General features: G+C 51.5%; 1 protein-coding gene across 1 annotated transcript in view; it reads right to left on the bottom strand.

Annotated features, from left to right (window-relative positions):
- Window positions 1-16,665, bottom strand: part of IARS2 (isoleucyl-tRNA synthetase 2, mitochondrial) — a 349,183-nt gene that overhangs the window by 144,690 nt on the left and 187,828 nt on the right. Inside the window, exon 13 of the mRNA XM_063919433.1 lies at window positions 1,019-1,121. Coding sequence (XP_063775503.1) covers window positions 1,019-1,121 — 103 coding nt within the window. The remainder of the gene's footprint in view (window positions 1-1,018; window positions 1,122-16,665) is intronic.

Genomic DNA, 16,665 nt, shown 5'->3' with positions numbered 1-16,665 from the left:
ACAGGATTGATCGTAGGGTACGCAGGACAGGACTGATCGTAGGGTACGCAGGACAGGACTGATCGTAGGGTACGCAGGACAGGACTGATCGTAGGGTACGCAGGACAGGACTGATCGTAGGGTACGCAGGACAGGATTGATCGTAGGGTACGCAGGACAGAACTGATCGTAGGGTACGCAGGACAGGATTGATCGTAGGGTACGCAGGACAGGACTGATCATAGGGTACGCAGGACAGGATTGATCGTAGGGTACGCAGGACAGGATTGATCGTAGGGTACGCAGGACAGGATTGATCGCAGGGTACGCAGGACAGGATTGATCGCAGGGTACGCAGGACAGGATTGATCGTAGGGTACGCAGGACAGGACTGATCGTAGGGTACGCAGGACAGGACTGATCGTAGGGTACGCAGGACAGGACTGATCATAGGGTACGCAGGACAGGACTGATCATAGGGTACGCAGGACAGGACTGATCATAGGGTACGCAGGACAGGACTGATCATAGGGTACGCAGGACAGATCTTATCATAGGGTACGCAGGACAGGACTGATCATCCGTTATGTGCACCATGGAATATGGTTCAGTTGGGTCCTTGAGGAAATGAAGAGAGTGAATAAGCGGAAAGAACAACAGATCTTTTAGAAGGAAGAAACAGAAGTATCTGGAAGGACGGCTTCTCTCCCAATCATACTCTATCTGCTTTATTCCCATCTCTAGCCACTGGTGATCATCGCTTAGCGTCCTGCAGCACCTGGTATGGAGCGCGGGAAATTAACTTTATATTTTATATTTTGACATCACACCATACTGAAGGGGTGTAATGGGGCGTAACTGAGCTGTCACGGGGTGACAGATGGAATACGCCTCTTGCAGGAATGCACAGTGGTTAGGCTGGTAACTCACCCCCACGCCCGCCCCCTGCCTCAGGCCACGCCTCTTACACCTGTACAATGAGCACATAGGGGATGGGAGAGAGACACGACAGACACGCTGCACTGTATGCGACGGGTACCTGCTGTAGCACGGACTGTGGAAGTAACTCTTCAATAGGATGTGTCCACCACACGTCACTGCCATGCTGCTCCACCAGCTGAATCACATGGCCCACACTATGCCTGCGGGGAAAGAGGAGGGAGACGTTCAGGGACGAAGAGCAGGAGATACCCCAACTACACACAGTTATTACACAGCCAGCTACAACCTGACACCACTCACTTCCATCACACTGTCTGCCTGAGTATGTGTGAGTGTGTGATGGAGGGAGTGTGTGTCTGCCTGCGTATGTGTGAGTGTATGATGGAGGGAGTGAGTGTCTGCCTGAGTATGTGTGAGTGTATGATGGAGGGAGTGTGTGTCTGCCTGTGCGTGTGTGTGAGTGTATGATGGAGGGAGGGAGTGTCTGCCTGAGTATGTGTGAGTGTATGATGGAGGGAGTGAGTGTGTGTGTGTGTGTGTGTGTGTGTGTGTGTGTGTGTGTGTGTGTGTGTGTGTGAGTGTCTAGCTGTGCATGTGTGTGAGTGTATGATGAAGGGAGTGAGTGTGTGTGAGTGTCTAGCTGTGTATGTGTGTAAGTGTATGATGAAGGGAGTGAGTGTGTGCAAATGTCTGCCTGTACGTATGTGTAAGTGTATGATGGAGGAAGTGATTGAGTGTATGTGTGTAGGTGTGAGTGCATGATGGAGGGAGTGAGTGAGTGTGTGTATGTGTGTAGGTGTGAGTGTATGATGGAGTGAGTGAGTGTGTGAGTGTCTGCCTGTGCATGTGTGAGAGTGTATGATGGAGGGAGTGAGTGTGTGAGTGTCTGCCTGTGCATGTGTGAGTGTATGATGGAGGGAGTGAGTGAGTGTCTAGCTGTGTATGTGTGTGAGTGTATGAAGGAGGGAGTGAGTGTGTGTGTGAGTGTGTGTGTCTGCCTGTGCATGTGTGTGAGTGTATAATGGAGGGAGTGAGTGTGTGCAAGTGTCTGCATGTGTGTGCGTGTAAATGTAAGTGCCTGTATGAGTGTGTGAGAGTGTCTACCTGTGCGTGTGAGTAAGAGCGAGTGCCTGTGTGGGGTGTGGGTGTGTGTGTGTGTGTGTACGAGTGTATGAGGGAGGGACTGTGTGTGTGTGTGTGTGTGTGTGTGTGTGTGTGTGTGTGTGTGTGTGTGTGTGTGTGTGTGTGTGTGTATGAGTGTCTGCCCGTGTGTGTGTATCTGCATGAGTGTGTGTGTGTGTCTCCCACATCTGCGTTATACAGTAATTTGAAACATTCAAACTACAAGAAAGTTGGTCATAAAAGTCACATAAATATAATTATAGGCATCAACATGGCAGCTTCGTGTGACATAACGATGAGGCTAAAGCCCAGTACTCACGGCCCGATTTGGGAGAGATCTGTGCTGAGCGTGCGGGGGGAGACGGGGGGGCCGCTCATTTCACCCAGCGGGTGAAGTGAGCGACCCGCTAGATTGGCCTGCATGCAGGCCAATCTAGCAGCGGCGATAGCGATGTGCGGGGCTGCGCATCGCTATCGCTGAGGGGGATACACACGGAGCGATGTTGCTGAAAATCTAAGCAATCTAGTCAGATTGCTTATATTATCGCTCCGTGTGTACCCCCCTTAAGGTGTGCTGTAATATTGTACAAGACTGGATAAACATATCATGCTTAGTGGCCATGTTGTGTAATGTGTGTATTAGTGGCCATGATATATAATATGTGTGTATTAGTGGTCTAGTTGTGTAATGTGTGTATTAGTGGCCATGTTATATAATATGTGTGTATTAGTGGTCTAGTTATGTAATGTGTGTATTAGTGGCCATGTTATATAATATGTGTGTATTAGTGGTCTAGTTGTGTAATGTGTGTATTAGTGGCCATGTTATATAATATGTGTGTATTAGTGGTCTAGTTGTGTAATGTGTGTATTAGTGGTCTAGTTGTGTAATGTGTGTATTAATGGACATGTTATATGTGTGTATTAGTGGTCTGGTTGTGTAATGTGTGTATTAGTGGCCAAGTTATATAATGTTTGTGTATTAGTGGTCATGTTGTGTAACGTGTGTATTAGTGCCCATGTTGTGTAACGTGTGTATTAGTGGCCATGATGTGTAACTTGTGCATTAGTGGCCATGATGTGTAACGTGTGTATTAGTGGCCATGATGTGTAACGTGTGCATTAGTGGCCATGATGTGTAACGTGTGTATTAGTGCCCATGTTGTGTAACGTGTGCATTAGTGGGCATGATGTGTAACGTGTGTATTAGTGGCCATGATGTGTAACGTGTGCATTAGTGGGCATGATGTGTAACGTGTGTATTAGTGGCCATGATGTGTAACGTGTGTATTAGTGGGCATGATGTGTAACGTGTGTATTAGTGGGCATATTATATAATACGTATGTACAGATGTAGCCACATTCATTGTTGCTGCGCCATACAGGCGTCCTAGTCACGCAATACAAATAACGCAGGTAGGCGAAGTAAGGCATAATACACAAGAGCATCCACAGCATGCAATACACAGCTTCACCACTGGGTGGCGACTGTACCACTAATGAAATCTACAGAACAGTGCTGAATAGCAGTGGAGGATATGGCACTACAGAATACTGTACAATGTAGCAAGCCCTGACAAGCGGGCCAGTGCACAGTAAATATATTAGTTCTTCTTTAATACAATAATACTGCAGGATGGAGTACAAAATCCCTGGAACAGCAGGCACCCAGTGACAACATGCCTTACAACTGGAAGCTCCCCTTGTGTGCTGTATAAAATGATCCCTACAGTAATTAGAAATGTGAACACAGAAAAAGATATGTTCAGCGTCTCCAACGCACACAAAGAAAAGCACAGTTCAGATTCTACACAGCTCTCTAAAAGGAAAAAAAATCATTACTTTCAGCGATAAAGTTGGGAGACACAGCACTATAAAAATTAAAAAAATCACAATGAACACCATCACTATGTCACTGCAGGTGTCAGTCCCCTGTCTCAGTTGCTCTCCTGGCATATTGGAATCGCTGTTTGTTACCATGCCCGTGAGCTAGGGTTCAATTTCTGCAAAGGACACACTTGTATTGTATAGCTGTGTAAGAAGTAGCACTGACAGGTTTTGTTAAAAAAAAATTCCCAAAACAAACTCTGTTGTGCGTCATACACAGACTCAGACATACACAGATATATTCAAAATTAGAAAAAAGCTGTAGCTGCTACTTTTTACACAGATATACAAGTGTGGCTTTTTAGACATATCTTTGAGACTCAGTTACTGTACTTCTTCCCGAGCCTCCTCATTGTTTTAATAGGCTGCCTCCCCCAGCCCCAATCCTACCCCTGTGAGACTTGTGAGTTCATGGACTGGGTGTACTGCTTAGTCAATTACAGCATGAGCCATTCATTTTTCATACAGTACTGTACCGGCTGTGTTGTGTTTTACTAAGCAGTACACCCAGTACGTGAAATCACAAATCTCACAGGGGGTGGGATTAGTGGTGGTGGAGGTGACCTATTAAAGCAATGGGGAGGCACGGGAACAACTACAGTAAACTCAGTCTCAAAGATAACACTACCGTAATTTTAAAACCCACACTTGTATGGAAATTTGTGTAAAAAGTAGTGATGAGCGGATTCGGTTTTACTCGGTTTTACTCTGTTCTCAAAACCGAATCTTATTGGCTATCCAAAACACGTGACATCAGTGAGCCAATAAGATTCGGTTTTGAGAACCGAGTAAAACCGAATCCGCTCATCACTAGTAAAAAGTAGCATACACAGTTTTTATCTAATTTTGAAAGTATATCTGTGTGCATGTCTGACAGAACTTTTCTACTGCTACATTTTACACAGATATACAATACAAGTGTGGCTTTTCAAATTACGAGAGTGTTATCTTTATGAGCCTGAGTTACTGTACTCCCCATTGCTTTAATAGGCAGCCTCCTCCACCACTATTCCCTCCCCCTGTGAGATTTGTGATTTCACGGACTGGGTGTACTGTTTAGTAAATGACAAACACAACACAGCCAGTAGACTACTGTATGTAAACCCTTACCCACTGAAGGGGGGGTATGTCTATATACATTTACAGACTTGCCCAGGTGTCACAGATGGTGGGATACTCACTCTCCTCCCCTCTCTGAAACTACTGTCTCAGACTCCCCCTCTCCGGTACTGTCCTCTCAAACACTCACTCTCCCGCCCTATGGTACTGTCATCTCTCATACTGACCCTCCTCCCCTCTGGGGCTGCCCTCTCTCACACTCTCTCTCCTCTGGGACTGCCCTCTCTCACACTCTCTCTTCTCTGGGACTGCCCTCTCTCACACTCACCCTCTCACTCTCTGGGACTGCCCTCTCTCACACTCACCAGCTTTCCCTCTGGTACTGCCCTCTCTCATTTACTCTCTTTACCTCTGGGACTGCCCTCTATCACAATCGCTCTCTCCCTCTGTGGGATTGCCTTTCTCGCACTCTTCCCCTCTGGGACTGCCCTCTATTACACTCACCCTCTTCCCCTCTGGGGATGCCCTCTATTACACTCACCCTCTTCCCCTCTGGGCCTGCCCTCTATTACACTCACCCTCTTCCCCTCTGGGGCTGCCCTCTATTACACTCACCCTCTTCCCCTCTGGGGCTGCCCTCTATTACACTCACCCTCTTCCCCTCTGGGGCTGCCCTCTATTACACTCACACTCTTCCCCTCTGGGGCTGCCCTCTATTACACTCACCCTCTTCCCCTCTGGGGCTGCCCTCTATTACACTCACCCTCTTCCCCTCTGGGGCTGCCCTCTATTACACTCACCCTCTTCCCCTCTGGGGCTGCCCTCTATTACACTCACCCTCTTCCCCTCTGGGGCTGCCCTCTATTACACTCACACTCTTCCCCTCTGGGGCTGCCCTCTATTACACTCACCCTCTTCCCCTCTGGGACTGCCCTCTCTCACACTCACCCCTCTTTCCCTCTGGGGCTGCCCTCTATTACACTCACCCTCTTCCCCTCTGGGGCTGCCCTCTATTACACTCACACTCTTCTCCTCTGGGGCTGCCCTCTATTACACTCACCCTCTTCCCCTCTGGGACTGCCCTCTCTCACACTCACCCCTCTTTCCCTCTGGGGCTGCCCTTTTCACACTCTCCCTCTTCCCCTCTGGGACTGGATTTTATCAAACTCAGCCTCTTATGCTCTGGGACTGCCCTCCCACACTCCGTGTCTCCCTCCCGGGACTGCCTCTCTCACATTCACCCTCTCCCCCTCTGGGACTGCCCTCTATCACATTCCCGCTCTCATACTCACCCTCTTCCCTTCTGGGCTGCCCCCTCTCACACTCACCCCTCTGGGACTGCACTCTATCAAACTCACCATCTTACACTCTGAGACTGCCCTCTGTCACACTCCCTCTCCATGACTGCCCTCTCACACTCCCTGTCTCCCTCCCGGGACTGCCCGTCTATCACATTAACCCTCTTCTCCTCTGGGGCTGCCCTCTATTACACCCAATCTCTTCCCCTCTGGGGCTGCCCTCTCTCACACTCACCCTTTTCCCCTCTGGGGCTGCCCTCTCTCACACACACTCTCTCCGGGACAGCTTCTCTCCTCTCTAGGGTCAAAGACACGTGACCTCACTATGCCATCAGGTGGTAAAAATAATGACATCACCACACCATAAACACATACAGCATTATCTATGTCCTGAAAAAACACACAAAGCAGAACAATCTCCCAATGCATTTACTATTCTGTGACTATAAACTGTGTAGTGTAATATGTCTATCGTTTGCAGGTATAAAAGTGATACCAATCTCTCTCTCTCTCTCTCTATATATATATATATATATATATATATATATATATATATATATATATATATATGCAGAGCAGTACATGGCATAAATATGTAAAGTTACATGGATGGTTCAATAACTATGGTAACAAGGCCTCTCACATGTGTAACGCGCCTCATATCAGTCATACGTCATACTGTCCCAGCATCAGGTGTAAGATGGCGGGGCAGGCGGACACATGGTCTCTCAGTGAGGTGCGTAGTATTTTGGGTGTAAGATGGTGGTGCTGGTGGACACATGGTCAGAGTGAGGTGCGTAGTGTATCAGGAGTAAGATGGCGGGGCTGGTGGACACATGGTCACACAGTGAGGTGCGTAGTGTATCAGGAGTAAGATGGTGGGGCTGGTGAACACATGGTCACACAATGAGGTGCGTAGTGTATCAGGTGTAAAATGGCGGGGCTGATGGACACATGGTCACACAGTGAGGTGCGTAATGTATCAGGAGTAAGATGGTGGGGCTGGTGGACACATGGTCACACAGTGAGGAGCGTAGTGTATCAGGTGTAAGATGCCGAGGCTGGTGAACACATGGTCACACAGTGAGGTGCGTAGTATATCAGGTGTAAGATGGTGGTGCTGGTGGACACATGGTCAGAGTGAGGTGCGTAGTGTATCAGGAGTAAGATGGCGGGGCTGGTGGACACATGGTCACACAGTGAGGTGCGTTGTGTATCAGGTGTAAGATGGCGGGGCTGGTGGACACATGGTCACACAGTGAGGTGCGTTGTGTATCAGGTGTAAGTTGGCGGGGCTGGTGGACACATGGTCACACAGTGAGGTGCGTAGTGCATCAGGTGTAAGATGGCGGGGCTGCGGACACATGGTCACACAGTGAGGTGCGTAGTGCATCAGGTGTAAGATGGCGGGGCTGGAGGACACATGGTCACACAGTGAGGTGCGTAGTGTATCAGGTGTAAGATGGTGGGGCTGGCGGACACATGGTCACACAGTGAGGTGTGTAGTGTAATCAGGAGTAAGATGGTGGGGCTGGCGGACACATGGTCACACAGTGAGTAGCGTAGTGTATCAGGTGTAAAATGGCGGGGCTGGTGGACACATGGTCACACAGTGAGGTGCGTAGTATATCAGGTGTAAGATGGCGGGGCTGGAGGACACATGATCACACAGTGAGGTGCGTAGTGCATCAGGTGTAAGATGGCGCGGCTGGTGGACACATGGTCACACAGTGAGGTGTGCAGTGTATCAGGAGTAAGATGGTGGGCTGGTGGACACATGGTCACACAGTGAGGTGCGTAGTGCATCAGGTGTAAAATGGCGGGGCTGGTGGACACATGGTCACACAGTGAGGTGCGTAGTGCATCAGGTGTAAGATGGCGCGGCTGGTGGACACATGGTCACACAGTGAGGTGTGTAGTGTGATCAGGAGTAAGATGGCGAGGCTGGAGGACACATGGTCACACAGTGAGGTGCGTAGTGTGATCAGGTGTAAGATGGCGCGGCTGGTGGACACATGGTCACACAGTGAGGTGCGTAGTGCATCAGGTGTAAAATGGCGGGCTGGTGAACACATGGTCACACAGTGAGGTGCGTATTGTGATCAGGAGTAAGATGGTGAGGCTGGTGGACACATGGTCACACAGTGAGCTGCGTAGTGTGATCAGGAGTAAGATGGCGGGGCTGGTGGACACATGGTCACACAGTGAGGTGCGTAGTGTGATCAGGTGTAAGATGGCGAGGCTGGTGGACACATGGTCACACAGTGAGGTGCGTAGTGCATCAGGTGTAAGATGGCGCGGCTGGTGGACACATGGTCACACAGTGAGGTGCGTAGTGCATCAGGTGTAAAATGGCGGGCTGGTGGACACATGGTCACACAGTGAGGTGCGTAGTGCATCAGGTGTAAAATGGCGGGCTGGTGGACACATGGTCACACAGTGAGGTGCGTAGTGCATCAGGTGTAAAATGGCGCGGCTGGTGGACACATGGTCACACAGTGAGGTGTGTAGTGTGATCAGGAGTAAGATGGCGAGGCTGGAGGACACATGGTCACACAGTGAGGTGCGTAGTGTGATCAGGTGTAAGATGGCGCGGCTGGTGGACACATGGTCACACAGTGAGGTGCGTAGTGCATCAGGTGTAAGATGGCAGGGCTGTTGGACACATGGTCACACAGTGAGGTGTGTAGTGTGATCAGGAGTAAGATGGTGGGGCTGGTGGACACAAGGTCACACAGTGAGGTGCGTAGTGTATCAGGAGTAAGATGGTGGGGCTGGTGGACACATGGTCACACAGTGAGGTGCGTAGTGTGATCAGGAGTAAAATGGCGGGGCTGGTGGACATATGGTCACACAGTGAGGTGCGTAGTGTGATCAGGAGTAAAATGGCGGGGCTGGTGGACATATGGTCACACAGTGAGGTGCGTAGTGTATCAGGAGTAAGATGGTGGGGCTGGTGGACACATGGTCACGGTATCCGGACTCCAGGTCGACAGCACAAAGGTCGACACACCTTAGGTCGACGCCAATTGGTCGACACACCTTAGGTCGACATGGACAAAAGGTCGACATGGACAAAAGGTCGACAGGAACAAGGTCGACATGGAAAAGGGTCGACATGAGTTTTTCACGATTTTTTTCTTTTTTTGAACCTTTTCATACTTAACGATCCACGTGGACTACGATTGGAACGGTAAAGTGTGCCGAGCGAAGCGAAGCGGAGCGAAGGAACCATGCCCGAAGCATGGCGAGCGAAGCGAGCCATGCGAGGGGACCCGGTGCACTAATTGGGGTTCCCGGTCACTCTACGAAGAAAACGACACCAAAAAAACATAAAAAACTCATGTCGACCTTCTTCCAGGTCGACCTTATTCCTGTCGACCTTTTGTCCATGTCGACCTAAGGTGTGTCGACCAATTGGCGTCGACCTAAGGTGTGTCGACCTTTGTGCTGTCGACCCTCAGTCCCAGACCCCATGGTCACACAGTGAGGTGCGTAGTGTGATCAGGAGTAAAATGGCGGGGCTGGTGGACACATGGTCACACATTGAGGTGCGTAGTGTGATCAGGAGTAAAATGGCGGGGCTGGTGGACACATGGTCACACAGTGAGGTGCGTAGTGTATCAGGAGTAAGATGGCAGGGCTGTTGGACACATGGTCACACAGTGAGGTGTGTAGTGTGATCAGGAGTAAGATGGCGGGGCTGGTGGACACATGGTCACACAGTGAGGTGCGTAGTGTATCAGGTGTAAGATGGCGGGGCTGGCGGACACAAGGTCACACAGTGAGGTGTGTAGTGTGATCAGGAGTAAGATGGTGGGGCTGGAGGACACATGGTCACACAGTGAGGTGCGTATTGTGATCAGGAGTAAGATGGTGAGGCTGGTGGACACATGGTCACACAGTGAGCTGCGTAGTGTGATCAGGAGTAAGATGGTGGGGCTGGAGGACACATGGTCACACAGTGAGGTGCGTAGTGTGATCAGGTGTAAGATGGCGGGGCTGGAGGACACATGGTCACACAGTGAGGTGCGTAGTGTATCAGGTGTAAGATGGCGGGGCTGGGGGACACATGGTCACACAGTGAGGTGCGTAGTGTGATCAGGAGTAAAATGGCGGGGCTGGTGGACACATGGTCACACGGTGAGGTGCGTAGTGTATCAGGAGTAAGATGGTGGGGCTGGTGGACACATGGTCACACAGTGAGGTGCGTAGTGTATCAGGAGTAAGATGGTGGGGCTGGTGGACACATGGTCACACAGTGAGGTGCGTAGTGTATCAGGAGTAAGATGGTGGGGCTGGTGGACACATGGTCACACAGTGAGATGCGTAGTGTGATCAGGTGTAAGATGCCGGGGCTGGTGAACACATGGTCACACAGTGAGGTGTGTAGTGTATCAGGAGTAAGAGGGTGGGGCTGTTGGACACATGGTCACACAGTGAGGAGCGTAGTGTGATCAGGTGTAAGATGGCGGGGCTGGAGGACACATGGTCACACAGTGAGGTGTGTAGTGTGATCTGCAGTAAGATGGTGGGGCTGGTGGACACATGGTCACACAGTGAGGTGCGTAGTGTGATCAGGTGTAAGATGGCGGGGTTGGTGGACACATGGTCACACAGTGAGGTGCATAGTGTATCAGGAGTAAGATGGCGGGGCTGGGGGACACATGGTCACACAGTCAGGTGCGTAGTGTAATCAGGAGTAAAATGGCAGGGCTGGTGGACACATGGTCACACAGTGAGGTGTGTAGTGTGATCAGGTGTAAGATGGCGGGGTTGGTGGACACATGGTCACAAAGTGAGGTGCATAGTGTATCAGGAGTAAGATGGCGGGGCTGGTGGATACATGGTCACACAGTGAGGTGCGTAGTGTGATCAGGAGTAAAATGGCGGGGCTGGTGGACACATGGTCACACAGTGAGGTGCATAGTGCATCAGGTGTAAGATGGCGGGGCTGCGGACACATGGTCACACAGTGAGGTGCGTAGTGCATCAGGTGTAAGATGGCGGGGCTGGTGGACACATGGTCACACAGTGAGGTGCGTAGTGTATCAGGTGTAAGATGGCGGGGCTGGCGGACACATGGTCACACAGTGAGGTGCGTAGTGTGATCAGGAGTAAGATGGTGGGGCTGGTGGACACATGGTCACACAGTGAGTAGCGTAGTGTATCAGGTGTAAAATGGCGGGGCTGGTGGACACATGGTCACACAGTGAGTAGCGTAGTGTATCAGGTGTAAAATGGCGGGGCTGGTGGACACATGGTCACACAGTGAGGTGCGTAGTGCATCAGGTGTAAGATGGCGGGGCTGGTGGACACATGGTCACACAGTGAGGTGTGTAGTGTGATCAGGAGTAAGATGGTGGGGCTGGTGGACACAAGGTCACACAGTGAGGTGCGTAGTGTATCAGGAGTAAGATGGTGGGGCTAGTGGACACATGGTCACACAGTGAGGTGCGTAGTGTGATCAGGAGTAAAATGGCGGGGCTGGTGGACATATGGTCACACAGTGAGGTGCGTAGTGTGATCAGGAGTAAAATGGCAGGGCTGGTGGACACATGGTCACACAGTGAGGTGCGTAGTGTATCAGGAGTAAGATGGTGGGGCTGGTGGACACATGGTCACGGTATCCGGACTCCAGGTCGACAGCACAAAGGTCGACACACCTTAGGTCGACATGGACAAAAGGTCGACAGGAACAAGGTCGACATGAGTTTTTCACGATTTTTTCTTTTTTTGAACCTTTTCATACTTAACGATCCATGTGGACTACGATTGGAACGGTAAAGTGTGCCGAGCGAAGCGAAGGCACCATGCCCGAAGCATGGCGAGCGAATCGAGCCATGCGAGGGGACGCGGTGCACTAATTGGGGTTCCCGGTCACTCTACGAAGAAAACGACACCAAAAAAACATAAAAAACTCATGTCGACCTTTTTCCAGGTCGACCTTATTCCTGTCGACCTTTTGTCCATGTCGACCTAAGGTGTGTCGACCAATTGGCGTCGACCTAAGGTGTGTCGACCTTTGTGCTGTCGACCCTCAGTCCCAGACCCCATGGTCACACAGTGAGGTGCGTAGTGTGATCAGGAGTAAAATGGCGGGGCTGGTGGACACATGGTCACACAGTGAGGTGCGTAGTGTGATCAGGTGTAAGATGGCAGAGCTGTTGGACACATGGTCACACAGTGAGGTGCGTAGTGTATCAGGAGTAAAATGGCGGGGCTGGTGGACACATGGTCACACAGTGAGGTGCGTAGTGTATCAGGTGTAAGATGGCGGGGCTGGCGGACACAAGGTCACACAGTGAGGTGCGTAGTGTATCAGGAGTAAAATGGCGGGGCTGGTGGACACATGGTCACACAGTGAGGTGCGTAGTGTATCAGGTGTAAGATGGCGGGGCTGGCGGACACAAGGTCACACAGTGAGGTGCGTATTGTGATCAGGAGTAAGATGGTGAGGCTGGTGGACACATGGTCACACAGTGAGCTGCGTAGTGTGATCAGGAGTAAGATGGTGGGGCTGGAGGACACATGGTCACACAGTGAGGTGCGTAGTGTATCAGGTGTAAGATGGCGGGGCTGGAGGACACATGGTCACACAGTGAGGTGCGTAGTGTATCAGGTGTAAGATGGCGGGGCTGGAGGACACATGGTCACACAGTGAGGTGCGTAGTGTATCAGGTGTAAGATGGCGGGGCTGGAGGACACATGGTCACACAGTGAGGTGCGTAGTGTGATCAGGAGTAAGATGGTGGGGCTGGTGGACACAAGGTCACACAGTGAGGTGCGTAGTGTATCAGGTGTAAGATGGTGGGGCTGGCGGACACATGGTCACACAGTGAGGTGTGTAGTGTATCAGGTGTAAGATGGCGGGGCTGGTGGACACATGGTCACACAGTGAGGTGTGTAGTGTATCAGGTGTAAGATGGCGGGGCTGGAGGACACATGGTCACACAGTGAGGTGTGTAGTGTATCAGGTGTAAGATGGCGGGGCTGGTGGACACATGGTCACACAGTGAGGTGTGTAGTGTATCAGGTGTAAGATGGCGGGGCTGGTGGACACATGGTCACACAGTGAGGTGTGTAGTGTATCAGGTGTAAGATGGCGGGGCTGGAGGACACATGGTCACACAGTGAGGTGCGTAGTGCATCAGGAGTAAGATGGTGGGGCTGGTGGACACATGGTCACACAGTGAGGTGCGTAGTGTATCAGGAGTAAGATGGTGGGGCTGGTGGACACATGGTCACACAGTGAGATGCGTAGTGTGATCAGGTGTAAGATGCCGGGGCTGGTGAACACATGGTCACACAGTGAAGTGTGTAGTGTATCAGGAGTAAGATGGCGGGGCTGTTGGACACATGGTCACACAGTGAGGTGTGTAGTGTGATCAGGTGTAAGATGGCGGGGCTGGTGGACACAAGGTCACACAGTGAGGTGCGTAGTGTATCAGGAGTAAGATGGTGGGGCTGGTGGACACATGGTCACACAGTGAGGTGCGTAGTGTGATCAGGAGTAAAATGGCGGGGCTGGTGGACATATGGTCACACAGTGAGGTGCGTAGTGTGATCAGGAGTAAAATGGCAGGGCTGGTGGACACATGGTCACACAGTGAGGTGCGTAGTGTATCAGGAGTAAGATGGTGGGGCTGGTGGACACATGGTCACGGTATCCGGACTCCAGGTCGACAGCACAAAGGTCGACACACCTTAGGTCGACGCCAATTGGTCGACACACCTTAGGTCGACATGGACAAAAGGTCGACATGGACAAAAGGTCGACAGGAACAAGGTCGACATGGAAAAAGGTCGACATGAGTTTTTCACGATTTTTTTCTTTTTTTGAACCTTTTCATACTTAACGATCCACGTGGACTACGATTGGAACGGTAAAGTGTGCCGAGCGAAGCGAAGGCACCATGCCCGAAGCATGGCGAGCGAAGCGAGCCATGCGAGGGGACGCGGTGCACTAATTGGGGTTCCCGGTCACTCTACGAAGAAAACGACACCAAAAAAACATAAAAAACTCATGTCGACCTTTTTCCAGGTCGACCTTATTCCTGTCGACCTTTTGTCCATGTCGACCTAAGGTGTGTCGACCTTTGTGCTGTCGACCCTCAGTCCCAGACCCCATGGTCACACAGTGAGGTGCGGAGTGTGATCAGGAGTAAAATGGCGGGGCTGGTGGACACATGGTCACACAGTGAGGTGTGTAGTGTGATCAGGAGTAAGATGGCGGGGCTGGTGGACACATGGTCACACAGTGAGGTGTGTAGTGTGATCAGGAGTAAGATGGCAGGGCTGTTGGACACATGGTCACACAGTGAGGTGTGTAGTGTGATCAGGAGTAAAATGGCGGGGCTGGTGGACACATGGTCACACAGTGAGGTGCGTAGTGTATCAGGTGTAAGATGGCGGGGCTGGCGGACACAAGGTCACACAGTGGTGTGTGTAGTGTGATCAGGAGTAAGATGGTGGGGCTGGAGGACACATGGTCACACAGTGAGGTGCGTATTGTGATCAGGAGTAAGATGGTGAGGCTGGTGGACACATGGTCACACAGTGAGCTGCGTAGTGTGATCAGAAGTAAGATGGTGGGGCTGGAGGACACATGGTCACACAGTGAGGTGCGTAGTGTGATCAGGTGTAAGATGGCGGGGCTGGAGGACACATGGTCACACAGTGAGGTGCGTAGTGTATCAGGTGTAAGATGGCGGGGCTGGGGGACACATGGTCACACAGTGAGGTGCGTAGTGTGATCAGGAGTAAAATGGCGGGGCTGGTGGACACATGGTCACACGGTGAGGTGCGTAGTGTATCAGGAGTAAGATGGTGGGGCTGGTGGACACATGGTCACACAGTGAGGTGCGTAGTGTATCAGGAGTAAGATGGTGGGGCTGGTGGACACATGGTCACACAGTGAGGTGCGTAGTGTATCAGGAGTAAGATGGTGGGGCTGGTGGACACATGGTCACACAGTGAGATGCGTAGTGTGATCAGGTGTAAGATGCCGGGGCTGGTGAACACATGGTCACACAGTGAGGTGTGTAGTGTATCAGGAGTAAGAGGGTGGGGCTGTTGGACACATGGTCACACAGTGAGGAGCGTAGTGTGATCAGGTGTAAGATGGCGGGGCTGGAGGACAAATGGTCACACAGTGAGGTGTGTAGTGTGATCTGCAGTAAGATGGTGGGGCTGGTGGACACATGGTCACACAGTGAGGTGTGTAGTGTGATCAGGTGTAAGATGGCGGGGTTGGTGGACACATGGTCACACAGTGAGGTGCGTAGTGTATCAGGAGTAAGATGGTGGGGCTGGTGGACACATGGTCACACAGTGAGGTGCGTAGTGTATCAGGAGTAAGATGGTGGGGCTGGTGGACACATGGTCACACAGTGAGGTGCGTAGTGTATCAGGAGTAAGATGGTGGGGCTGGTGGACACATGGTCACACAGTGAGGTGCGTAGTGTATCAGGAGTAAGATGGTGGGGCTGGTGGACACATGGTCACACAGTGAGATGCGTAGTGTGATCAGGTGTAAGATGCCGGGGCTGGTGAACACATGGTCACACAGTGAAGTGTGTAGTGTATCAGGAGTAAGAGGGTGGGGCTGTTGGACACATGGTCACACAGTGAGGAGCGTAGTGTGATCAGGTGTAAGATGGCGGGGTTGGTGGACACATGGTCACACAGTGAGGTGTGTAGTGCATCAGGTGTAAGATGGCGGGGTTGGTGGACACATGGTCACACAGTGAGGTGCATAGTGTATCAGGTGTAAGATGGCGGGGCTGGAGGACACATGGTCACAGTGAGGTGTGTAGTGTATCAGGTGTAAGATGGCGGGGCTGGTGGACACATGGTCACACAGTGAGGTGCGTAGTGTGATCAGGTGTAAGATGGCGGGGTTGGTGGACACATGGTCACACAGTGAGGTGCATAGTGTATCAGGAGTAAGATGGCGGGGTTGGTGGACACATGGTCACACAGCGAGGTGTGTAGTGTGATCAGGTGTAAGATGGTGGGGTTGGTGGACACATGGTCACACAGTGAGGTGCGTAGTCTATCAGGAGTAAGATGGTTGGGCTGAGCGACTTCCTTTTCCGGCTCCCGCATGGACGGAAGCTGAGCAGAGGAGCTCCGCTAACCCACCCGCCTGCTTGCCTCTTTTCACGGCTTTGAGCCTCCCATTGCAAGCCCTGACCACCTGCTTACCTACACCTCCGGGCCCGCTGCATGGAAAAATATTTTCCGGCGATGCCCGGCAGCAGAGCGTGCACCTGGAAGGAAAAGGAGAGGCGCCACACACAAAACAAGATGTCGCTGGACGCCGTCTCTCGCCACCGCCAGCATGATGATGCCATCCCCCTCATGGGTGACACAG

Source organism: Pseudophryne corroboree, chromosome 4 (assembly GCF_028390025.1).
Source record: "Pseudophryne corroboree isolate aPseCor3 chromosome 4, aPseCor3.hap2, whole genome shotgun sequence".
Classification (NCBI taxonomy): Eukaryota; Metazoa; Chordata; class Amphibia; order Anura; family Myobatrachidae; genus Pseudophryne; species Pseudophryne corroboree.
The sequence above is the reverse complement of the archived record's forward strand: the minus strand, read 5'-3'. Positions and strand labels throughout refer to the sequence as shown.